At 37.5% G+C, this 24,563-nt stretch overlaps 1 protein-coding gene across 3 annotated transcripts in view; it reads left to right on the forward strand.

The window, feature by feature from the left end:
* Window positions 1–24,563, forward strand: part of NOX4 (NADPH oxidase 4) — a 189,644-nt gene that overhangs the window by 51,564 nt on the left and 113,517 nt on the right. For all 3 annotated transcript variants that reach the window (XM_019955215.2, XM_019955214.2, XM_070783416.1), the window contains exons 7-8: window positions 5,589–5,661; window positions 7,747–7,827. In XM_019955215.2, coding sequence (XP_019810774.2) covers window positions 5,589–5,661; window positions 7,747–7,827 — 154 coding nt within the window. The remainder of the gene's footprint in view (window positions 1–5,588; window positions 5,662–7,746; window positions 7,828–24,563) is intronic.

A 24,563-nucleotide genomic window follows, 5' to 3' on the forward strand; every position in this document is an offset into this window, starting at 1 on the left:
CTTATAGAATAAATTTAATAGATTGAATTATTCAAACACTTAAAAGTGCATGTATCTCCAAATTTGGTAGTACTTTGTATGATGAGGATAAAACACCAAGTATCCAATTTCAATTAGAAAAACCCTCATAAACAAACACAGTCATGTCTCCAATTATCTTGGTAAAAACAGGATGATGAATACAAGATGGTATATTTCTGACTACATCTGGGTAGGGATGAAAATGATCTTTCATTTCATCTATAAATGGCAGTGTAGTGCAATCATTCATCTTATGGGCTACTAATTAACCTAATATGCATAGATCAAAAACAATAAGAGTAAACGTAATAAGCATTTTTTCCCTAAGAAAACAAGTACAGATTTTCCTTTATAACTTGAAGACTGAGAGAGTTCACAATGTACTTCATTTTGTTAACTGACTTTGCCCAGTGAACAGACTAGCCCAATACTTTCTAACCTGTGCTTCCTCACTCTTGGGATATGTGTGCTAATAGAGGCTAATTTATTGGGACTTGGCTGAGCTGTTATCCAAGGCTAGGTTAGGATGTCCTTTGATGTACCTCGAAAATACTCAGTTTGGCTCTCTTTCAACACTTAATACCCTGTGTTGCAATTGCCGGCTTATCCTTTCTCCCACACTGGACTGAGATTTATTTTAGGGCATGATTCATTTTTACTCTAGCACTTGACAGTACAATACAGATGCCCAGAAAGTAGTCCCTGAATGGATAAAAGTCATCTTCTTGGCCTTTTTTAAAGGGAGCATAATTGCTTGATAATGCTGTGTTAGTTTCTGGAAAGGGTATGGAGAAAGGGAACCCTCTTGCACTGCTGGTGGAATGTAAATCAGCCACAGTGGTGGCTCAGATGGTAAAGAATCTGCCTGCAGTGCGGGAGACCTGGGTTCGATCCCTGGGTTGGGAAGATCCCCTGGAGGAGGGCGTGGCTACCCACTCCAGTATTCTTGCCTGGAGAATTCCATGGACAGAGGAGCCTGGTGGACTGCAGTCCATGGAGTCTTCAAAGAGTCAGAAACAACTGAGAGACTAACACTTTCATGAAGAACAGTGTGGAGGTTCCTTAAAAACTAAAACTAGAACTATCATATGACCCGGCAATCCCACTACTGGGCATGGTAGTGGTAGTGGTTTAGTTGCTAAATCATGTCCAACTCTTGCGACCCCATGGACTGTAGCCTGCCAGGCTCCTCTGTCCATGGGGATTCTTTAAGCAAGAATACTGGAGTGGGTTGGCAGTTCCTTCTCCAGGGGATCTTCCCGATCCAGGAATCAAACCCAGGTCTCCTGCATTGCAGGTCAGATCCTTTACCAACTGAGCTATGAGGGAAGCCCACTACTAGCTATAGACTGTGAGTAAACCTTAATTCAAAAAGACGCATGAGGGGAAGAATGTACTGATGCTGCTGCGTTGTTTCAGTCGTGTCCGACTCTGTGCGACCCCACAGATGGCCCACCAGGCTCCCCTGTCCCTGGGATTCTCCAGGCAAGAACACTGGAGTAGGTTTCCATTTCCTTCTCCAATGCATGAAAGTGAAAAGTGAAAGTGAAGTCGCTCAGTCGTGCCCGACTCTTAGCGACCTCATGGACTGTAGCCCACCAGGCTCCTCAGTCCATGGGATTTTCCAGGCAAGAGTACTGGAGTGGGGTGCTATTGCCTTCTCAGGAAAAATGTACACCTATGGTTAATTCATGTTGATGTATGACAGAAATCAAACCAATTTTGTAAACCAAACAATCAATTAAAAAAGTAAATAAATATTAAAAAAAAGACATATGTACCCCAGTGTTCATTGCAGCACCATTTATAATAGCCAGCACATGGAAGTAACCTAAATGTTACATATGAATGGATAAAGAAGATGTAGTATATAATATCGGAGAAGGCAATGGCACCCCACTCCAGTACTCCTGCCTGGAAAATCACATGGACGGAGGAGCCTGGTAGGCTGCAGTCCACGGGGTCGCTAAGAGTCAGACACGACTGAGCGACTTCACTTTGACTTTTCACTTTCATGCATTGGAGAGGGAAATGGCAACCCCCTCCAGTGTTCTTGCCTGGAGAATCCCAGGGACAGGGGAGCCTGGTGGGCTGCCGTCTCTGGGGTCACACAGAGTCGGACACGACTGAAGCGGCTTAGCAGCAGCAGCAGTATATAATATATACAATGGAATATTACTCAGCCTTAAAAATGAATGAAATTGGGTCACTTGTAGAAAAATCATCTGTTTTTAAACTCTTCTACCTGTTACAGAGATATTCTCTGCAACATTCCAGATAATTGGTTGTCCAGTCTCTGTTTAATTGCAGTGACAGAAAATCTTAGCTTTTTTTAAACTGAAGTATAGTCAATTTTCAATGTTGTTGTTAGTTTCAAGCATGTAGCAAAGTGATTCAGTTATACATGCATATATATGTGTGTGTGTATATGGATATATGTATTTTTTCAGATTCTTTTCCTATAGGTTATTACAAGATATTGAGTATAGTTCCCTGTGCTATGCAGTATGGCATTGCTGTTTACCAATTTTATATATAGTAATGTACATATATTAATCCCTAAATCCTAATTTATCTCTCCCACTCTCTCCTCTTTGGTTTTTGAGTTACTCATCCCACCATTTTTTTGGACCACTGTGTCTGTAATTTTTTTTCTTCTCGTTGCTAATTATAAGTCAGTTTTTCTTCTTCATTGCTATGAAGTCTATTACTTTATAAATTGCAAACTCTGGAATTTTTGTACTTCTGGGAGAGAGAAAGGAAAAATGAATTCTTTTGAAAAGAAAGATAACTTCATAAATCTGAAAGAATATTAAAAAACATTGAATTGATTCTTCTTAGTTTACAGGTGAGATTCAATGAGATTGGGATTTGGGTTAAGGGACAATAACAGGGCTATAATTCCAGGATATACACATATGCCCTAGGTTATTTGAGGCTTCTATTTCATCTTGATTTCAAATGGCTGAGGTCAACTATTTCACCCAAAGTCTTTCTAATATGTTTTCCATGATCTGCTCTAAAAGGAATGCTCGAGTTCAGTGTTTGGGGAATATCTGTTCAAATTTAAACTGGTTTCTTGACTTTAGTACCTCTCAGAAAATTTACATTAATGTGCCCTGTGATTCTTCAAGGAGTAGTGAGAGCATTTTTACTGGAAATTAATTCCTAAAAGAATTGATGTTCAAATAATACCCTTTGGAACTTATACCTCTATTCTAAACAAGCTCCATTTTTTCAGGTGTTCTGATGAAAGTGATTTGCAGACATTCTAAAACTAATTTCGGCACGTTCAGGACTATATAAAGGAAACCATGTATGTAGACACAGTAGACGTTCCTGAAGCCTCAATGAAATTACTTGAAAGGCCTCTCCAACCACAAATTTCACATTACAGAGCCCTCTGGGATTCTGTCATTTATTTGTTCATTTGGGCAGATACGGATTTTTTCTTTTTTTTTTTTTCGGGTTTTTTAAATTACTTGGAGCCAGAGAAAGGGACCTTCTCTCTTTTTTCTTCTTTAAATTTGAGTTATAACTGAAGTACTCTAAATTATACATATGTAAAGTATGTTATTTGATCACTTTTGACATATGTATATACATAAGAAACCATAATCAAAATCAAGATAACAAATATGTCCATCATTCTAAAAATGTTTTGTGCTCTTTTGTAATGCATCCTGCTCTCTACCCCTCCTGGTTATGGATCTTCCTTTTACCACTAAAGAATGCTTTGAATTTTCTATAATGTTGTATAAAAGAAATCGTAGAGCTTATATTCTTTCAGGGTTTTTCTTGGGGGGTGGGGAGTCTGGTTTTTTCACTCAGACTAATAATTTTGTGGTTCATAGGTATATGTCATTTTTTTAAACTGCTGATTAATTTTTCAGGCACAATAAATAATTATCCATCCATCTGTTGATGGAGACTTAAATTGTTTATAGGCCTTGAGTATTAAAGTGGTTAATGAATATTTTTGAACAAGTTTGGGGTGGCTATGTGTGTGTTTTCGGGGGATAAGTATTTGGAAGAGGAAAGGCCTTGTCATTTTGTAGGCCTGCTGTTCTTTTTAAAGTGAAAAGTGAAAGTGAAGTCGCTCAGTCGTGTCCGACTCTGCGACCCCGTGGACTGTAGACTACCAGGCTCCTCAGTCCACGGAATTTTCCAGGCAAGAGTACTGGAGTGGGGTGCCAAATCCTCCTGTGTGAACTAGTGTACTTATCTTGGTCTTCTGTTACCCCAGGAAGTAAAGCAATGGGAGAGACAATAGCAAAGGGAGTGCCCAATGAAAGAATTTAGAGGGGAGATGATTTGGATTGGGGCATTAGGGAAAGGCAAGTTTTGTTAGGCTTCCAAATCTGTGTACTGGGAAGAGTGAAAAGGAGGGTGTACTCAAGTATTAAGTTCCATAGACCGACTCCCTTATTTCTCATGTGGCCCTTTTCAAGTGGAAACTTGTTTCTACTGCATTGGAATTTCCAATATTATTTTCCAACCATTCTATACCCTCTGTGACCCTAATGATGCCTATCAGTATTGCCCTGGTGTCATCCCCAGCTTGTTTGCTTCTGTTGATGGCTCTCACTCCCTGATGGGCCTTCTGTTGCATAGGTGCTTCCTTGTCAAGAAGAAGAGTAGGGAGGTGTCTGTACTTTTGGAGACAGAAGTGTGTTAGTACCTTTTCTAGAAAGATTTGAGATGGACTTTCTTAGCTAGGTCATTTAGTACTTACTGTTGCTCATGTGATTTTAAGAGTAGATAAACGTAACATAGACTATTTTATTTGATAGCAATAAGATAATAAGAAATGAGACTGTTGTGATTTTTCGCTCTTTGATATAGCATATCACCTATTCTTTTTGGATGTCCTCTAATGAGCTAACACTAGGCTTGTAGCAATCTATTACGCCAGTATTAATTCTGTAAAATGACATGTTTGCACGCTTTCTTTTTAAGAACAAGTGTTATGTAATATCAGAAACACTGATTTTAAAATATTTTCCATTCTAAGGGGAATTATGTCTGAGAGTATTCTTAAAAAATCAGCACTGTAACTTTTTTCTTCACATTCACCATGTTTTGTTCTACACTTGAAGTTGTGGTTTTTAGAACTATTCAGGTTTTGCTTATTTTTTCTGGAAATTTTTTCTAGATAGTGAAGTCCAAAAGAAATTATTTGACATTGACTCTGATGGAGAAAACCAAAGCAGTTAGGATGTTGGATGTCAGCTGTGTCCTGTTGCATTACTCATTGCTGTTTGCTGTAGTTATGTTCCTATCAAAGTGTGCATGTAGTCACCATTCTGATCGGAATATTTGAAAATACCAAAAGGGACTTTTCTGTGAAAGGTGGAAAAGATTCTACTTTGCCTTAAGTACCTTGAAACTAATGTTAATTCAAAAAAAAACCAGGTTTTTTTGACAGAGAACATGTAAGGAGATAGATGATTTCAATTAGGCTTCCCACAGAGCAGCCTAGTACTTTGAATTTTAAGGTAATAATTTTTTGTACTTTTTTTCTCAGTATGACTTAAGTTAAAATGTACTTATGTATATTTTTATAGTTCCTGGCCTGACAGGGGTCTGCATGGTACTGGTACTATTCTTGATGTTTACAGCTTCAACATATGCGATACGGTGAGTGTCAGAGCCATTATTTTGATGTTTCTTGGTCAGACTATTTAGATTTCCTTCAGATTATCTTCATTTTCATATGTAGAAAATGTCTTGATTAACCCAAATGCTTAGTCAATGCAGTATTCTGTTTCCTGTGTAAGTAAGAGGGAACTAGAGACGTTTCTATATATAATTTCCTGTTTTGGAAAAATCTTTCAGTCAAATATTCTGAGTGATAAGGAATTGTGTATGGGGATGTTTCAAGTAAATATTCCCAAGTGGAATAAAAGGAAGATGTGGCTTAACTAAACATTAAAAAAAAATATGCCTCAGTAACTTAGAATAGGGCATTACTATGATGTACACCTGAAACTAATATAATATTATAAGAAAATTATACTTTAGTTAATAAAAACAGAATAGGACTTACTTGCAAAAATGACCAAGGCCTTGAACTAAGTGATAGTTGGTAGAAAGACCTGAAGAGGACTTTGCCATATGTGAGAACCTGCTAAGTAATAAAGCTGCCACTGCAAGCTTGTGAGGAAAGGAAGGCTGACGTGAATGAAATTCTAGCTCCATGACAAAGTTACCTGTGAAAAATTGCACCGCTGAAGATTTGGAGGAAACTTTAACTTATAGTTATCAGTGCTCGTAATGGACAAGGGGAAATATAGGAAGTATTTAGCTATCTCAAAATATGAAAACTGAAACTCCTGAATGCCAGTATACATTATAAAAATTAAAAAGTAGCATGTTCCTGGGAACAGTATTGCACTCATATGGAACTGTGCGTGCGTGTTAAGCTGCCTCAGCCGCGTCTGACTCTGTGAGCCTGTGGACTGTGGCTCCCCAGGCTGCTCTTCCGTTCTTGTGAGAATACTGGAGTGGGTTGCCATGCCCTCCTCCAGGGGATCGTCCTCACCCAGGGATCAAACCTGTGTCTCTTACGTCTCCAGCATTGACAGGCGGGCTCTTTACCAGGAGTGCCTCCTGGGAAGCCCTTCTTTGCAGCTAGTACATTCTTAAATTTGAATAGTTTACTTACAACAGTTGAGAAGTATGCTGTAGAAATGGGTAATTTCTACGAACAGGTAAGTCACCGAAGAATTGAAAGCAAGCAACACAAATGAAATAATACCCAATTCCAAGATACTGGAGATGTATATAGTTGAGTCTGGGTCTGGGGAGACAGGCACTCCTACACTGTGATTGGGTTCTTAATTGATAACCATGTTTTATAGAGCAATGAGTGGTGTATATAAAGAAACCTTACAAACTGTGTGTCCTTTGACGTAATTCTACTTCTAGAAATGTAGATTAAAAAAGATCAGATATATGCAAGAGAGTGCATGTTATAAGGGTGTTACTGATCTTGTTTGTGGTAGCAATCTGTGACTGAAGTAAATGTGACTGTATTGATTATTGCCTAACCCAGGGATTCTAAAAGGTTTCAGGGGTTGTTATCAGAATCATCTAAGCTTTTATCAGATAGCTTCCCTGAACATCCACTCAGATATATGAAATAAGTAACTGATAGTCTTTTTACTTCTTTCAAACATTTTATAGGTTGTGTTTATTGTACCCCTCCCTTTTTAGAATCTTGGTCCTCCCCCAGGCTAGTAACGCAAGATATTAAAGTTATATACTATCTAGAAAAATCATATAAAATTTTGATGAACATTTATTTAATTTATCTCCATCTGAATTTCCTTTGAACTACTCTCAAAATACATATTAGGATAGAAACATTAGTTGTTTTTAAATTGAGAATATTGATAAACAAAGGCAGCAGTAGTACACATTAGCAGACTGTTGCCTGCTCCTTAACCTTACATCATAATAATTTAAAAATAAACACCTGATTTTAATTTTTTCCATGTATCTTTATTTGAAATACAAAGAACCTTCAAGATGATAAAGTGTTACTTATAATTTTTGTCAGTTTTCTGCAATGGTATGTTAATATGTTGATATTAATAGATAAGTCTCAGACGAACTCATATTTCAACTTTCAGTAGTGACATGTATTTGAAAGGATGCATGCTTGTTTTACTGAGATGGAGTAGGAAGTGAAATTGAAATTAAGTTATTTGTTTTTTTCAGAGTTTCTAACTATGACATCTTCTGGTATACTCATAATCTCTTCTTTGTCTTCTACATGTTGCTGATGTTACATGTATCAGGGTAAGTTTAATAACTTTTAAAAATCACATGTGCTTAAAAATGGGGTAATGACAGATGAGTCTATAGAAATTTTCACAGGAAATGGCAAAATTGTTTGGTTACTGGAATTGAGGGTAGTGTCAAGAGTGGGATGAATTGCTCTATTTTGGACATAGCATGTTTTAATGAAACTAGCCTAAAAGTATATTAAAATGGAAAGACAAAATTACTTCTCCCATAATGTTGTAGATTTTAAAGCCTTCTATAATTATATCTTTTTCTCTAATTTTTAAAAAAAATTTAATTAGAGGGAATATATGTATACTATTATAGTTATATCTTGATAAACTTTAAAAGAAAATGAGCAGGAAGTGAAGAACTTCAATATATTTAATGTTTGAATTTTCAGGAATTCCTTATGTCTTGCTGCTGCAGAGTTTGTAACAATGGAGTTACCAATTTTTAGTTTAAGAAGTCCTAAGGGCACTAGTATTTGCAGAGAAAGCCAAGGATTTACAAGGACCAAAGGAAAAAACATCTGTGAAAAACACCAGAAAATCAGAGGGAAAAACAATAGCTTCCAAGTTGTTACAAAAAATATACCCCAAATTCTATGAAACCTTATGTGGACCCAAGCAGTATACTCAAATGTATGGTGCTTAAAATAATTCATTATGTTAGAGGATGTAAGTAATATACTTTTTGTGTATGTTCATGTCTGTATGATTACCACAGTGGACCTGTGGTTTTAACACTCACACTAAAATGACACAGTAGGCTATTGTTTGGCACCAGATTCACTTGGTTTAGTAGAAGGATACAGGACTGGAAACAGAATGTCAGCAGGCTAATGTCAGATGCTTCTTCAGTGGGAGTCCCTCTAGATGTTCAGGAACCGTTTTCCACCTTCTCTGCATTACCTCCTATGTAGTAACTCAGTTTTAAGGTGAGATCGTGTGGGTAGATAAGGACTACTTTGCTTTGGGGAAGGCTCAAGCTCCACAGGAATCAATCTCTTGATAACGATCCAGCTTTCCTAAAGGGATGGTCTCAGTTGCTAGAACACACTGCATCAGGAAGCTGAATCAGCATCCTCCTCGTCCAGATGTGTTCCATCCGTAACAAACAATGCTGACTGGTAACACAGCTGTCACTCCTTGTTTGTCTTAACCCGGAATGTTTCCAGGGAGACAGTATGTGGAGAAAAGTTCAGGCCTGCTGTTAATTTTTTCCTCAGAATGTTTTATAATATACTTTCTCAGTACAGTAAATCTTATCCATAAATGGTATACTTATCTCAAGCTGCATGTTCAAAATGTTTTTCCTCCAATTTTGGAGGCCACTGGTTTAGATATCAGCATTTTATGGACTTCTGTCTCCCATGTCCTGGTTTACTATCTCCCATGTCCTGGTTTAGTTTGTTCTGTATCATGGTTCTAGAACATATAATTGTAGAGCATTAGACCCATGGACAGTGGAGCCTGGTAGGCTGCAGTCCGTGGGGTCGCTAGAGTCGGACACGACTGAGCGAGTTCACTTTCACTTTTCACTTTCATGCATTGGAGAAGGAAATGGCAACCCACTCCAGTGTTCTTGCCTGGAGAATCCCAGGGATGGGGGAGCCTGGTAGGAGGCCACCAGTGGGGTCGCACAGAGTCAGACACACTAAAGCGACTTAGCAGCAACAGCAGCAGCAGACATGTGGCTGGGCTTCTCTGGTGGCTCAGATGGTAAAGAATCTGCCTGCAGTGCAGGAGACCAGAGTTCGATCACTGGGTTGTGAAAATCCCCTGAAGAAGGGGATGGCAACCCACTCCAGCATGCTTGTCTGGAGAATCCCACGGATAGTGGAGTTGGCAGGCTACAGTCCATGGGGTCACAAAGAGTGGAACACAACTGAGAACTAAAACACACACACACACACACACACACAGATATATGGCCACACGTAATCCCGACTTCCAGCTGGCCATGGCTGACACACGGGGAGAGGGCCACAGTCAGTGGAACCTCTGTGTTCTGTTCTTTTCCCTTGTGGGGCTAGCATATTCTGTAGCACCAAGAAAGCCCTTGGTAGAGAAAATCTGCTTTATATTCTGTTCTTTAAATGGCTTGTTTGGTTGTCCAGGGCTATTATCGTTAAAGTGGACTATGACTAAACATATGTGCTACTAATGGTAATACTAATTTAAAAGATTTGCATAATGTTTACTATATGCCAAGCATAAATTCAAAATGATTTAGATGCTTTATACTATTAAAGGATTATAGTTCTATAAGGATAAATAATACTATTAAACACCCTTTACATAAGAAAATAGGTTTAGGGAGAGTACATAACTTGCTAAAGTTTGCTTAACTGATGTATTCTGCTTTCAGATCCAGGCATTCTGACTCAAAAACCCATAGTGTTTTATTGTTTGTTTTTTTTTTAGAGAGTTCAATGCTTCTAAAAATTTGGTTTTAAGTTTTTTTCCCAAACTTATTCATTTTTAATTGAAGGAAAATTGCTTCCCAATATTGTGTTGGCCTCTGCCATTCATCAACATGAGTCAGCCATAGGAATACATGTGTCCTCTCCGTCTTGAACCTCCCTCCAGCCTCTCACCCCTTCCCACCCATCTAGGTTGTAACAGAGTCCTGGTTTGAGTTGCCTGAGTCACACAGCACATTCCCATCGGTTACCTAGTTTACACATGGCAGGGTACATGCTTCCATGTTACACTCTCCCTTAGTCTCCCCACCTCCACCCCCGCACCACTGTAAGCCTGTTCTCTGTTTCTGCATCTCCATTGTTGCCCTGCAAATAGGTTCATAAGTACCATCTTTCTAGATTCCATATATATGTTTTTCTCTTTCTGATTTACTTCAGTCTATATGATGGGGAACGCCTTTGAGTCAGTTCTAATGATGTGGATGAACATAGAGCCTATTATACAGGGTCTTAAGTTTTTATTTTTAAAGCTTAATATCTTGATTTACCTGGGCTTGCTATCTCTAGCTATAACAGATTAGAGAAAAATACAATAACTTGCTGGTAAAGTTAGTTATGCATATTTTTGCCTTTAAGCTGTACTAAATTAAAATTCTGAAGAGATCTGTTTCTTTATATTTCAAATAGAGTCACTTTTCAAAGGTTCAAGCGTTTACATAGACTTCTGAAATTTAGAGAGTAATGAGTTACATAATGTCTCCATTATGGGGGGAAATGCAATGTATATTTAAATCCTGATTTTACTTTTGTGGAACAGGGGTCATAAACAGAAAGTGACTTTAATTTATATAAAGAAATAACCAAACACATCTAAAGAATGACTTATATATTCAATCTGTTATACCAACTGAATTAATAGTTCTTTGCATATTATAGATAAAAATGAAGAAAACAATTATTCTAATACTGAAATGTGTCACGCAACAAATATACAATACTTTAAGCATTCTGTAGTATACATATTTTATGAAGTTTAATTTTTAATTGAGAAGAATTGACAAATAAAATAGAATATATTTAAAGTGTACAAGCAAATTAATACATCTATCACATTACACAGTTACCTATTTTTCTGGCATGAACACTTGAGATTTACTCTCTTAGCAAATTTCAAGTATACAATATGGTATTATTAACTGTAGTCACTGTGCTATAACTCAAATCTGTAGAATTTACTCATCTTCTAACTAAAAGTTTGTAATTCTGTGAAGTTTAATTTTTAATAAAGCTACATAGATTATGCTTCTGGTATGGGGAAAAACTACTACTGATAAATCTTACAGTTTTTTCAAAATGGAACATCTCTCAAAATGTTCTTTTTTATTGCAAAAGATCAATCTGTAAGTAAATCTATTGAAGCTATTATTTGTTCCATTGTTGAAGACTTTGATATATTTTTATTTATAAAATGCTTTGTTAATTTTACTCTCTAGCTTTTGGTTATACAACTAAAGTACAGCTATTCAAAACAAGCTTCTTGAATTTATACTGAAGTTTCTGGTAGAGTATGCTTTAGATTTGAACAGAAACTCACTATTTGCTGGTCATTTGCTTTTTCTCCATCAATATGTTAAGTACAATAATAGGGTATAGAAGAACAATGTAATATATAAGCTTTAGTCTCCAAACATTGATTATTATTTTGAAATTAAAAAAAAAAATCAATTGAAAGTGCTAAAGGCAATTTTAAACTACATATTTTCCAAGTGTAAACATACTTTATTTTCCAGAATTCTAGTAGTGCAGAAAATTGAAGGATCAACATAGGCTAGAAATTGTAGACAGTTTTTTAATTCAACAGCAAAGCTGTTTGAAATTGTTGACTTTTATAATAAGGAGGAGCAATTGCTTTATATAATTTTCTAAAGTCAATTTTATTTTTATAAAATCTCATTTTGAAGAAAGTTCAAAAGATGATTTTGACCAAGATTCTTTCAATCTCCCTACAACATATCTAAGTAAATTTCTAATTTTGAAAATCCCATTCTGTTTTTGGAAAGCTCTAATTTTTATGAAGTTGTTTCTTGTTTGAAATAGATTCCAGACCCCACATTCTTAACTACTAAATCAAGCTGGCTATTGGCATGGCTTCCCTGTATCCCATTTAAAACTGGAAATTGAAATTAAATGTGGTTCTCCTGGGGTATGCAATCTATATTGGCTAAGTGGAAGTCTTAGCTTTGCTCAAAATATTACACACAATATTATTTAGGATCCAATTACCTTGATTGTTTGCTGTGTGCTTAGTCGCTCAGTCGTGTCCGACTCCTTTGACCCCATGAACTGTAATCTGCCAGGCTCCTCTGTATGTGGAATTCTCCAGGCAAGAATACTGGAGTGGGTAGCCATTTCCTTCTCCAGGGGATCGTCCTGACCCAGGAATCAAACCTGGGTCTCCTGCACTGCAGGCAGATTCTTTACCAACTGAGCTACAAGGGAAGCCCAGTTAACTTGATTGTGTATGCCTTTAGCTTAACCTAGTTTTTATTCTTTTTGCCTATATATTAGATTTTTTTCCATTAGTATTTATAAGCATTTCTATTGCCTGGCACCCAAAAAAAGAATATTTCATATATACTAAACACAATTATTGGAGAAGGCAATGGCAACCCACTCCAGTGTTCTTGCCTGGAGAATCCCAGGGACGGGGGAGCCTGGTGGGCTACCGTCTATGGGGTCGAACAGAGTCAGACACGACTGAAGCGACTTAGCAGCAGCAGCAGCAGCAGCAGCAAACTCAAATTATTTTTCAGTGATTAAATGGATTTTTAAAATATATTATTTTTTCCCTAGGAGATCAGTGTGGCATGGCAATTAAGAGCTTACATCACTTACTAGCTATAGGACCTTGCCAGATAATTTGTCCTTTCTTGTTTATCCACTACATGGGATTAATAATGGAATATCCATATGATAGAGTTGTCTCATAGGTTTAAATAAGTGAATGCAGCAATGTAGGTAGAATATAGATATACTGAATAAATGTTAGCAGGAAAAAAATTATACTTGCACTAATATAAATAACTGTGTAAGGAAGAAACTCCACATTTATTTGGTTGAACAATAATTTTTTTTTAAGAGCCCAGATTTTCCTATTAGCAAAGTAATCTGGTAAACGTGTAATGAAAATTGCTTAGCAGATCAGAGAATATTCCTTGAAAGGGCAACAATCTTTATAATGTTGTTAGATCTCAAAAGGGCAATAGATTTTAATGATAAAGGTTTATTTGAGGACTTTAAGACAAACCTTCTCCTAAGGAATTTTTTTCCTCATTTTTAATATACTTTTATAGGAGATTGTTATTTTTACACTGTATTTAAAGATATTTCAATTCAGAAGACATTCAGAAAAAATATTAAAAAGCCAAAAATGTTTCCTCTTTCCAGACATAAATGTAACTGGACATTTCTTTCTTCATTTTCATTTGAAAAACTCATCAAGAGGAGAGCTATACTGCCATTCTCACTTACTGATAAAAGGGATATTGGAGGGAAAAGCAATTATGAATGTCACAGAGTCTCAGCCCAGAGCCTCACCGACTCCTTTGAAAGGCACAAGGAGGGAACGCATTGTAAATGAGATTTGGCACCTTAGCCTCTCAATTTTAAGACAGCACTCCCACTGGCTTTAGCTCTAGGAAGTGTTGTGTGGGTGGTAATTGTATTTTACTTTTTATTTACATAAGAGGCGAAATATAGTGTGAGAATTCTGGAAAAGAAAGGGGAAAGGTCCTCCTCAGATGTGTGGATGACAGTGAGAGCCAAATAATAGTAAATATTAATAACTGAGCCAGCTGGACTTTTCAGACCATATTTTATTATTATACATAAATGATACCTGAATTATTCTTTTAAACAGAGATTTCTGCCATTTGGGACTACTTACTGGCATGAGTTCATTGTAGAGCATGATTTATATTCTGCTTAAATCATTTTTTCAGAAACTTGAAAAGGAATGGCTTTCTATGAGTGTGTTTTGAAAAACATTTATTCTTTAAACCCAAGGAACACAGTGAGTGGCCTTTGTCAATAAGTACAGTGAACCAGAGGCATTGTCAGCTTCGTAGGAATTAAAAGTCACGAAGTTAACCTGGAGCAGACAAATACTTATGAGATGAGGCTTATTATGTTGGTTTATCTTTCTTCTACTATGCCCTCAGGAGAAGGAAATTAAGAATATACTGTTGAAGGTATTTATGAAACATAATGAAATGTTAGAAGTTGCTGGTTCCCAAGAATCTTCTCTTTTAGAAGCGCTTGTACTAAGGTCTCCTTTTACCCACTCTGGTGTGGAAGGAGGAGAGGCTTGTGGGATTTTCTTCCCGGGGAGAGGCACCTGCCCTTCTTAGAATGTCAGATGGAAACTTGGCAAAGCCACGTGAAAGGAACGCCCGGAAGCTGTGGGTTAAGCCAAAAGTATTGGAGAAGGAAATGGCAACTCACTCCGGTGTTCTTGCCTAGAGAATCCCAGGGACGGGGGAGCCTAGTGGGCTGCCGTCTATGGGGTCGCACAGAGTCGGACACGACTGAAGCGGCTTAGCAGCAGCAGCAGTACAGCATCACCGACTCAACAGACATGAATTTGAGCAAACTCTGGGAGATAGAGGCCAGAGGAGCCTGGTGTGCTGCTGTCCACTGGGTCGCAGAGTTGGACACAACTTAGCGATTGAAAAACAGCAACAACAGAATAATAATGGGCTTCCAGGTGGTGCTAGTGCTAAAGAATCCACCTGCCAGTGTGGGAGATACAAGAGACACCAGTTCCATCCCTGGATTGGGAAGATCCTTTGGAGTAGGAAATGGCAACCCACTACAGTATTCCTGCCTGGGAAATCCCATGGACAGAGGAGCCTGGTGGACTACAGTCCGTAGGGTCACAAAGAGCCAGACACAACTGAGCACACGCAGACACACGCATATAAAACCTTAGGTAGAAGGGAGAAAGTCAGGTGATAGCTGAAGTTGTAGTTGAACAGTAGAAAATCCCAGTGTTCTCTGCAGCCTATCTCCATTATGCATCTGTGAGTTAGAATACCAAAGAGAAAAGAAAATTCAACAGAGTGATATATCCTAGGTAAATTGCAGTGGTTTTGAAAATAGGATTATTTCCTTTTTAAAAAGCTTTCTGTTTTGTGTGGGGATGTAGCCGCTTCACAATGTTGTGGTAGTTTCAGGGGCACAGCAAAGAGTCTCAGCCATACATATATACGTGTCCATTCTCCTCCAAACACCTCTTCCATCCAGGCTGCCACATAGCACTGAGCAGAGTTCCATGTGCTAGACACTAGGTCCCTGTTGGTTAGGATAGGACTATTTCTTACTGATCTTTATCTGTGAAACTCCTTTCACAAATCCTCATTTGCTCAGTATTTTTCGGATTACATGGAATTGTGTTAATTTGCCTTTATCTAGGAATGTGTTGTACTTCTAGGCCCTTACAAGTTTCTTCAAAGTATTGCAGACAACAATAAAAATAATCTGTGTATTTGTTTAAATGTCACTTGGCTTGCCATTCTGGGCCTGTCACTTACATTTAGTGTTGTTGAGATAATAAGTTATTATGGCAACTAGAATATCAATTCATGTGCCAGAGGAATTAACTTTGAAGTCTTGACTATTTTGGTTGTATTGTAGACTGGCATATTTTTATTGGAGATTTTGTGTGCCTCTGTGGCTAAAAATTCTTTGGATCATGGGAGAAAAATTTTCATCTCTTTGTCTTCCTTCACTTTTTGGTTTTTAATTTTTCACTTAAATATATAGTGTGAGTAAAATTCCTGAGAAAGTAAGTCTTTGTTGTATACAATCCAAAGTCCCCTTCCATAATATTTTTATGTTTTCCGTATGTTAATAAATATAATGTTCTATACAACTATGACCTTTAAATATGTGTGTATTTTTCTCATTTCTAATTTCCTATTCACAGGATTTATTTTCATTCTTAGGTAAAAATGATTTTTTATGTAATAATTCCTAACTAAAGTCTTATGATTTATTTCCATTTGTTGATATTTTATCCTGAAAGCCAGGTAGGTGTGGGGATTGAGATTATGGGGTATTTTCTGTCATAAGGATGCCACATATGTAGATATATGTAAGTAATATATACAAGACATTTTCATGTACATAAATTGATTTTTACTGTGTGTGTGTGCGTGTGGCATGCTCAGTTGTGTCTGACTCTTTGCGACCCCTGAACTGTATCCTGCCAGGCTCCTCTGTCCATGGGATTCTCCAGACGAGAGTACTAGAGGGGGTTGCCATGCCCTTCCCCAGGGGATTTTCCTGACCGAGGGGTTAAACCCACATTTCCAACACTGACAGGTGGATTCTTTACCACTGAGCCACCAGGGAAGCTCAATTTATACTACAAGCTATACTTATTAATGAATTTTTAATCTTCTAAACTGTGAGTTTACTTTCTCCCCATTTTGAGGATAGAAATCGTGAACTTCAGACTGAATACTTTCTCATGTAATTTTAACCTAGGTTTTTCTCCTAGGGCCTTATTTATAATAACAAATGGTTCTGGCTGGAGGTACAGGGTAAGAAGTTTGGAGAGGAAGGAGAAGGAACAAGGGCTAAATTTATTATAAGCAATGTTTCCAGTACATCAGTGTTTTTCTGAAATGTGGAATAATCCTTTTATCCCATGCTGCCATTTTAATAAAGCCTGAAAGCAGAGGAAATATTAACAAATATTAGATGCTAACATATTTTTTCCTTCCCAAGAGATCAAAGTCCTTTCCTTTATAAACCTGTTAAGTAGAGGATAACAGGTACTATCTCTCTTTCAGCTGAGGAAGCTTATTAGAATGACCTATTTTACTTGCACACTTAAGGAAGGTTTAAATTTCGGTCCTAGGTCCTTAGATTCCAAGGCTTTGTTTTGCCAGCCACACAGAGTCTGTGGCAGGATACCTAATTCCAGGGCTTACTACAAAATGAAAATGCAGGGCCCTTTGATAATAAATTGCTAAGCATTTGAAGATGATGGCGACAGAGCACTTAATCAATTACAATGTGTCTCTAAGAGTTGGAGAAGGCAATGGCAACCCACTCCAGTACTCTTGCCTGGAAAATCTCATGGACAGAGGAGCCTGGTAGGCTGCAGTCCATGGGGTCCCTAAGAGTTGGACATGACTGAGCGACTTCACTTTCACATTTCACTTTCATGCATTGGAGAAGGAAATGGCAACCCATTCCAGTGTTCTTGCCTGGAGAATCCCAGGGACGGGGGAACCTTGGTGGGCTGCCATCTATGGGGTCGCACAGAGTCCGACACGACTGAAGCGACTTAGCAGCAACAGCAGCCACTCTCAGAGTAGGAGCCCTTGAGACCACAGGTGTCATACATCCATTTTGTTGCTCCAGTCAAGCTGAAGGATGCAAATACATTCAGGCATCCAAAGCAGGAGCCCAGGAAAGAATGCAAAGGCAAGTTTCTAGCCAGAAGCTGGCTAGACCAGACAAAGTGAGGCTGAGAGTAGAAGCTTTGGTTGGGTGAATATCCAGACATTTACAGTTTACCTGAGATGTACTGGGTACTTAGCTTAGAAAAGCACTCTACCTTCAGAGGATGCTGAGATAGGCTTGACTTTCTTGATGACTTAGGTTAGGATGGACTCAGTTCAGGGCAGGACTGAGATCTCAGGTTGGACTTCACAGTACTCAAGGGTGAAGAGGGATACTCTTAGTTGTAGACTAATTTAGTGCTGTTCCTTGCAAAGGTGAGTGTACACACATGGTTTATTTTACTAAATGCCATTTGTGAAAGTCTAGACATCTTTATTGAAGTCAGAACGAGTTCAAACTAATGTCTCTGTTAAAACCAGATGACTCCTTAATCAAAAGTTTCAACAGACAGAACAAAAATTGTTTATATACTTCAGGAATTTATTAATCCATTCAATGAATATTTATTAACACATTATGAATTACAGGCCCTGTTTTAAACACAAGACAAATCTTTGATCTTAAGTAGTGTACATTCTAGTAGATTCCACAGAATCCAGCGAATTCCAGTGGGTTTTGAAATATTGAATTTGGGTGTATTTTGTTATTTTCTTAAGCTTTTTGTTTTTTGTACTTGAAGCAAAGTGAAAAGAACGGCCAGTAATTAGGTATTATATTGTTTTCTATAAAGAAAAGGAGCATTTTGTATGTTATAGAATACTAGGTAAAAAATACATTCCTTGTGGGACTTTTTCCTCTACTTTAAAAAAGGATTAAAATCATTAAAAACATAAAGGTCTCATAAGCTACACTGCCTTTGTTAGAAATTTGTAACTTGCAATTAAAGTAGAGATGATTTTGTGACACTCCTTTGGGCAGGCACGGTGTTTTGTAGTATTTAACTTTTACTAGAAAATGTTCTTGTGAGTTCTGTGTTTTAATCTGGTAAAGATTTATTCTGTGTACCATATTACTTTCAATGACTTTGTCACAACCAGGCATTAAAAAGTTAGTAGTATAACTGAAGTATTTCTTGAGGCAAAATGGAAAAATAGAAGGAAACCTGTTTTGTGGAAACGCTGTTGAGTGTTGAAAGTGCAGCTTGAAATCCTTATGAGTGCAAAAACAATTGTGTCTACAACCACATATTTTGATAAACCATAAAATCCTTGATTTCTCATGATTGAAGAACACTAGACATTCCCACATATACTTAAAAATCTCTCTTTTGGAACATAATACCCCCCAAAAAATTAGTAATAAGCATTCTTATTCCCATAGTCTGTGTACCTCCATCCCCTACTGTACCCTGTCTTAACTTGGCAAGACTTTCTGCTTCCAATTGACTAACATCTTTTTCTTTCCTTTTTCATTTTCAAATGATTTTTCATTTAATTTTAAGAGATACAACAATATAAGAGTGTTCCTTTTAACTTTGAGATGCACTTGCCATATTTAAAAAATTGTGTAGTTATTATTTGCTTTGAAAAATTAATTCGCTAGAAATACATTGAAGACTCAAAACATGAAAGAAACTTGCTGGAGAGTTGAAGAGATTTGGCAATGAGTATGGTTATAAGGGAAATATATAATGCACAAGATATTAGCCCTTCTACTAGTTTGGGCATAAACAGTATATTTTGTTCATTGTAGTCTCTCATATTGGAATTCATTTCCCTATCCTGTTACACTGGGATCTCCATTTCCTTCAGTTGCTTATCCCACAAAGCCCTTTCCAGAATGTCATAATCAGAGTTCATCATCTCTGTATATTCTTTAGAGGTCATTACACATCTATATAGCATTACTGATTTTGGATTTTTGTTGCTGTTCTTGCTTTCATATCTAATTATACCCATTAAATTTGTGGAATGGCTATTCAGTTTAGATTAATTAGAGTGAAATAATATGATAAATTCAATTTTTGCCTGTACTACCACATTTCAACAGCTACAAGTAGCCCATGGCTGGACAACACAGATTTAGATCATTTCCACCATCACATAAAGTGCTTTCGGGTGGCAGTGCACCAAACTGTAAGCTTCTTGAAGGCAGAGGCTATATCATTTAAATTAATCAGTCCCAAAACTTAAATAATAATCAGTGTGAAATAGGTATATCTCAGTGGGGAGGTAGGGCAATGAGGAAGATCAGGATTACTTGGCAGGTACAGAGGAGAGCTGTGCATTTTTTAAAGCATTACTTCAAATGAGCTTTGTTATTGCATTAAACTCTAAAGAAAGGCAGGTATATTAGGTCTGCTGAAATACGTATAGGTACTAGGGACTCAAATAAATCATCGAGACCACATATGGAACTCAGTTTTAACAAATGTTGTCACACTGAAGTAATTAGATTAAAAGATTATATTTGATTTTATCTATCAATCCCATGTCTATAATATTTAATGTGCATTACTATTCAATATTCACCTGATATGAAAAGCTGACTTTCTGGAAACGACCTTGGTGTTGGGAAAGATTGAGGGCAGGAGGAGAAGGGGTCAACAGAGAATGAAGTAGTTTGATGGTATCTCTGACTCACTGGACGTGGATTTGAGCAAACTCCAGGAGATGAAGGACAGGGAAGCCTGGTGTGCTGCAGTCATGGGGTTGTAGAGAGTGGGACACAATTTGGCGACTGAACAACCACAAAATTCAAAATTCTTCAGAGTGAAAGTATTTTAGGAGCTTGAAATATATTTTTAAAGAGATGTTTTATTTAAGGTTGCATGTTCTAAGAATTTCTGCACTTCAGTTCAGTTCAGTTGCTCAGTTGTGTCCAACTCTCTGTGACACCATGGACTGCAGCACGCCAGGCGTCCCTGTCCATCACCAACTCCCTTAGCTGTCTGCACAATCCCGTAGTTCTGCACTAGTACCAAAGAAATGAACACTCGTTTTTCACTAATACAATGAAAAGGTAAGTTTATTGCACTTCATTGAACTTTAAAAATAACATAAAATTATTGGCTAGCTAGAAATATACTACTTCCTTTTTTTAGATATATACAGTCATGTAGAGCCATAAAATTGTATTCTTTGCATACTTAGGCCTTTGATTTCAGAGAATTGTTCATAAGCAGAATGCAAATTCTGCAGGGAGAGCAAGCCTGGTACACGGGAAGAGCATGGCCTTTGTCTGACTTGACCACTGACTGACAGTGTGGTCTTGGGCAGATTACCTAACAGCTCTGAATGTTTTCACTCATTCTAAGATGAGGAGACTGATCTTTTTTTATTCTTATTTTTATTGGAATATAGTTACTTTACAATGTTATGTTAGTTTCTGCTGTACAGCAAAGTGAGTTAGCTATATGTATACCTCTATCCCCTATTTTTTTAAATTTCCTTTGAGGCCAGTCATCTGTACCACATACATGTATTATGAAGTTTGTGGAAATAGATTAAATAGTAAAGCAGCAAGCACCTGTCTGGCATGTACTACCTCTCCTTTTGATACTAAGTTCAAAACCTGCCACTGTCCTACCTTTTGAACTCCTCAGTATCTTTACCACCTAATTTATACAAAGGGCTTCCTTGGTAGCTCAGATGGTAAAAAATCTGCCTGCAATGCAGAAGACCCAGGTTCAATCCCTGGATCAGGAAGATCCCCTGGAAAAGGGAATGGGTACCCACTCCAGTATTCTTGCCTGGAGAATTCCATGGACAGAGGAGCCTGGTGGGCTACAGTCCATGGGGTCGCATAGAGTCAGACACCTCTGAGTGACTAATACACACAGTTTATACAAAAACCCCAAGATTCTGTGCTTGATTTTTTTTCTGATGAATGGTAATTTTTGTTTGTTTATCATTGTCTGTCTGTAGATCTTTTTTCTTTAGTATGTGTTCCTTCAATGACAATAATTATATTCTGAGACAAAGAAAATACCACTTTAATGGGCATAGACATAGGTAACCTATGCCATTAAACTTGAGAACAGCTTAAAATAACATAAAGCTCTCCAAAGTAAAAGGGATTTTAGAAAATTTTGTGCTACTTTATGTACCAGGAACAACATTGTTTATTTGATTGGACTGGTCTGAAGATTTGTGATGCTGGGAAAGATTGAGGGCAGGAGGAGAAAGGGAAGACAGAAGATGAGATGGTTGGATGGCATCACCGACTCGATGGACATGGGTTTGGGTGGACTCCAGGAGTAGGTGATGGACAGGGAGGCCTGGCGTGCTGTGGTTCATGGGGTAGCAAAGAGTTGGATACAACTGAGCGACTGAACTGAACTGAACTGAAGATTTGTACTGCATGGCAACAACATTTATCCTAATAAGGACCATTTGTACATGGGGTAATTTCCAACCTGAATGCTGTATGATTTAGGAGAAGGAATAAATTACATTCCTTTGCCTGATGTTCAGCAGCCCCTTCTCTCTCTCTTTCTCTCTCTCTTTTTCTCTCACTTTCTCTGTCTCTTACACACACACACAGACACACGACACTCTATCTGACCTAATTTCCAGGCTTTTGTTCATATTGAACCCCTTTCTTGGATGTCTCCTTCTTTAACCTACTTATTTTCTTTGTGTGACATAGGTTTTTGGAATGAGGGAGATCAAGTTTCTGAATACCATGCCATTCCTTTCTCCAAGGGATCCTCCCAACCCAGGAATTGAACCCAGGTCTCTTGCATTGCAGGCAGATTCTTTACCATCTGAGCCACCAGGGAAGCCCCATGCTTTGACTACTACTGACTGAATCTCTTACCTGCACAATATGGGTTTCTCATCTGTAAAATGGGAATAAAAACACCTTGTATGTCATTTTGAAGTTTAAGTGGGAAATTCGTTGTTATTGTTGTTTAGTTATTTAGTTATGTTAGTTATGTAGTCACTAAGTCGTGTCTGACTCTTTTACGACCCTGTGAACTTTAGCCCACCAGGCTCCTCTGTTCATGGGATTCTCCAAGCAAGAATACTGGAGTGAGTTTCCATTTCCTTCAAGGGATCCTCCCAACCCAGAGATCTGACCCGTGTCTCCTGCATTGGCAGGCGGGTTCTTTGCCACTGAGCCACCAGAGAAACTCAAGTAGGAAATAGATGTTTACAAATTTTCTGACATACTTTCTTAGTAAATATTGATCTGTCCATCCTTTATCTTTTTCGAATGAAAGTTTTGAGGATCTAGTGATCCAGTGAGTTAGCATGCTGTATAGTAAGAGGTGAAGAGCCATAGAATTTGAGTCAAACCTGGGTTCAAATCTTAGCTCTGCCACTTACTTGCTGTGATATTACTTAATCTGTTAAAATAGTTTCTTAATTGATAAATAGTTATTCCTATTTACAGTAGTTGTGAGGATAATATGAAATGAATATAAATTGTTTTGGTCTGGACCTCATACTTACTATACATTACTAAGCTGTCATTAAATCATTCCAATCAAGTCATCATCTGTGGTCTGAGTTATGTTTAGCTTCTCTAAAGATACCTTCTAAAGTGGATCTTAAGTTTCTGAAGGGTTAGGAGCCAGGTTTGAGTATTTCTTGAACTTGGTAGCACCATGTAGGATCATGCCAGTTGCATTATCCCAGTTTGTTCAATTTATGGCCAATAGAAAAACTGCTCCAGGTTTTTGGCCTGTCTGCCTGTCAGCCACTACCCTCAGGGTAGTCAGTAGGAGCAGCAAGTTTGGGTAACTCATTACTTGTAATCAAAGCTGTACCAAATTATCAGATTTTCTAAGTAGAATGGCACAGCAATTGTATTATGTGACTAGAATTTTATAAAGAATTACATACTTCTCTCATACTTGTACAATATCTGTGCATTTCTTCCATGCTGCTACTGCTAAGTCACTTCAGTTGTGTCTGACTCTGTGCGACCCCACAGATGGCAGCCCACCAGGCTCCTCCATCCCTGGGATTCTCCAGGCAAGAACACTGGAGTGGGTTGCCATTTCCTTCTCCCATACATGAAAGTGAAAAGTGAAAGTGAAGTCGCTCAGTCGTGCCCCACTCCTAGCAACCCCATGGACTGGAGCCTACCAGGCTCCTCTGCCCTTGGGATTTTCCAGGCAAGAGTACTGGAATGGGGTGCCATTGCCTTCTCCTAATTTCTTCCATACTTAGACCATATTTACATTACTTCAAAAAAATGTGTGTGTGGCCTACCCTGGATATTATGTAATGTAATTCACTACCTAGAAGCTCATTACATGTACTGTGTGTTCTCTGATGATTAGTTATGGGAAGAAAGTAAAATAAAATGAAAAGTGAAAGGGAATTGAGCATAAGCATCAGGAGAAAATGAGAGAATGACCAAGTTGAGTAGATGGTACATTCCACCAAAGACTTAAGTCATTGCTTTCCTAACTCTCATATGTTAGATCTATTTCATACCATTATTCTTGTTATAGTCTTTGTTGTTTTAAAATATTATCTTTGTGAAAATCATTTACATAATTATTGTAGCTGTGGTAAACTTAAAGATGTACTTTTTAAATATACTAAAATTATTTGGGTAATTTAAAACATGAAAGTTTAGGGTTAGGGTTAGCATGAAGGGCAATTTTAAAACACTCGTAGCCAACCAAGAAAAAGAATTTTGGAAACTAAAATTTTAATATTTTCAAAATTAAAATAAACATTTCAATGCTTTTCAAAGTCTTAGTTTTTTCTTCAAGATTTACTTATGCAAAAGAAAAAAAACTCATATAAATCTATGATTTGATGCGCTATCCCTATGAAGTAGATCTTACTTAACTCCTTTTGATAAAAAATACAGAACAGAGAAAGTTGAAGACTTATCTTAAATCTCACAAAATATGAAATAATCAGAATGGGATTTTAGGGTT

This window comes from Bos indicus, chromosome 29, assembly GCF_029378745.1.
Source record: "Bos indicus isolate NIAB-ARS_2022 breed Sahiwal x Tharparkar chromosome 29, NIAB-ARS_B.indTharparkar_mat_pri_1.0, whole genome shotgun sequence".
NCBI lineage: Eukaryota > Metazoa > Chordata > Mammalia > Artiodactyla > Bovidae > Bos > Bos indicus.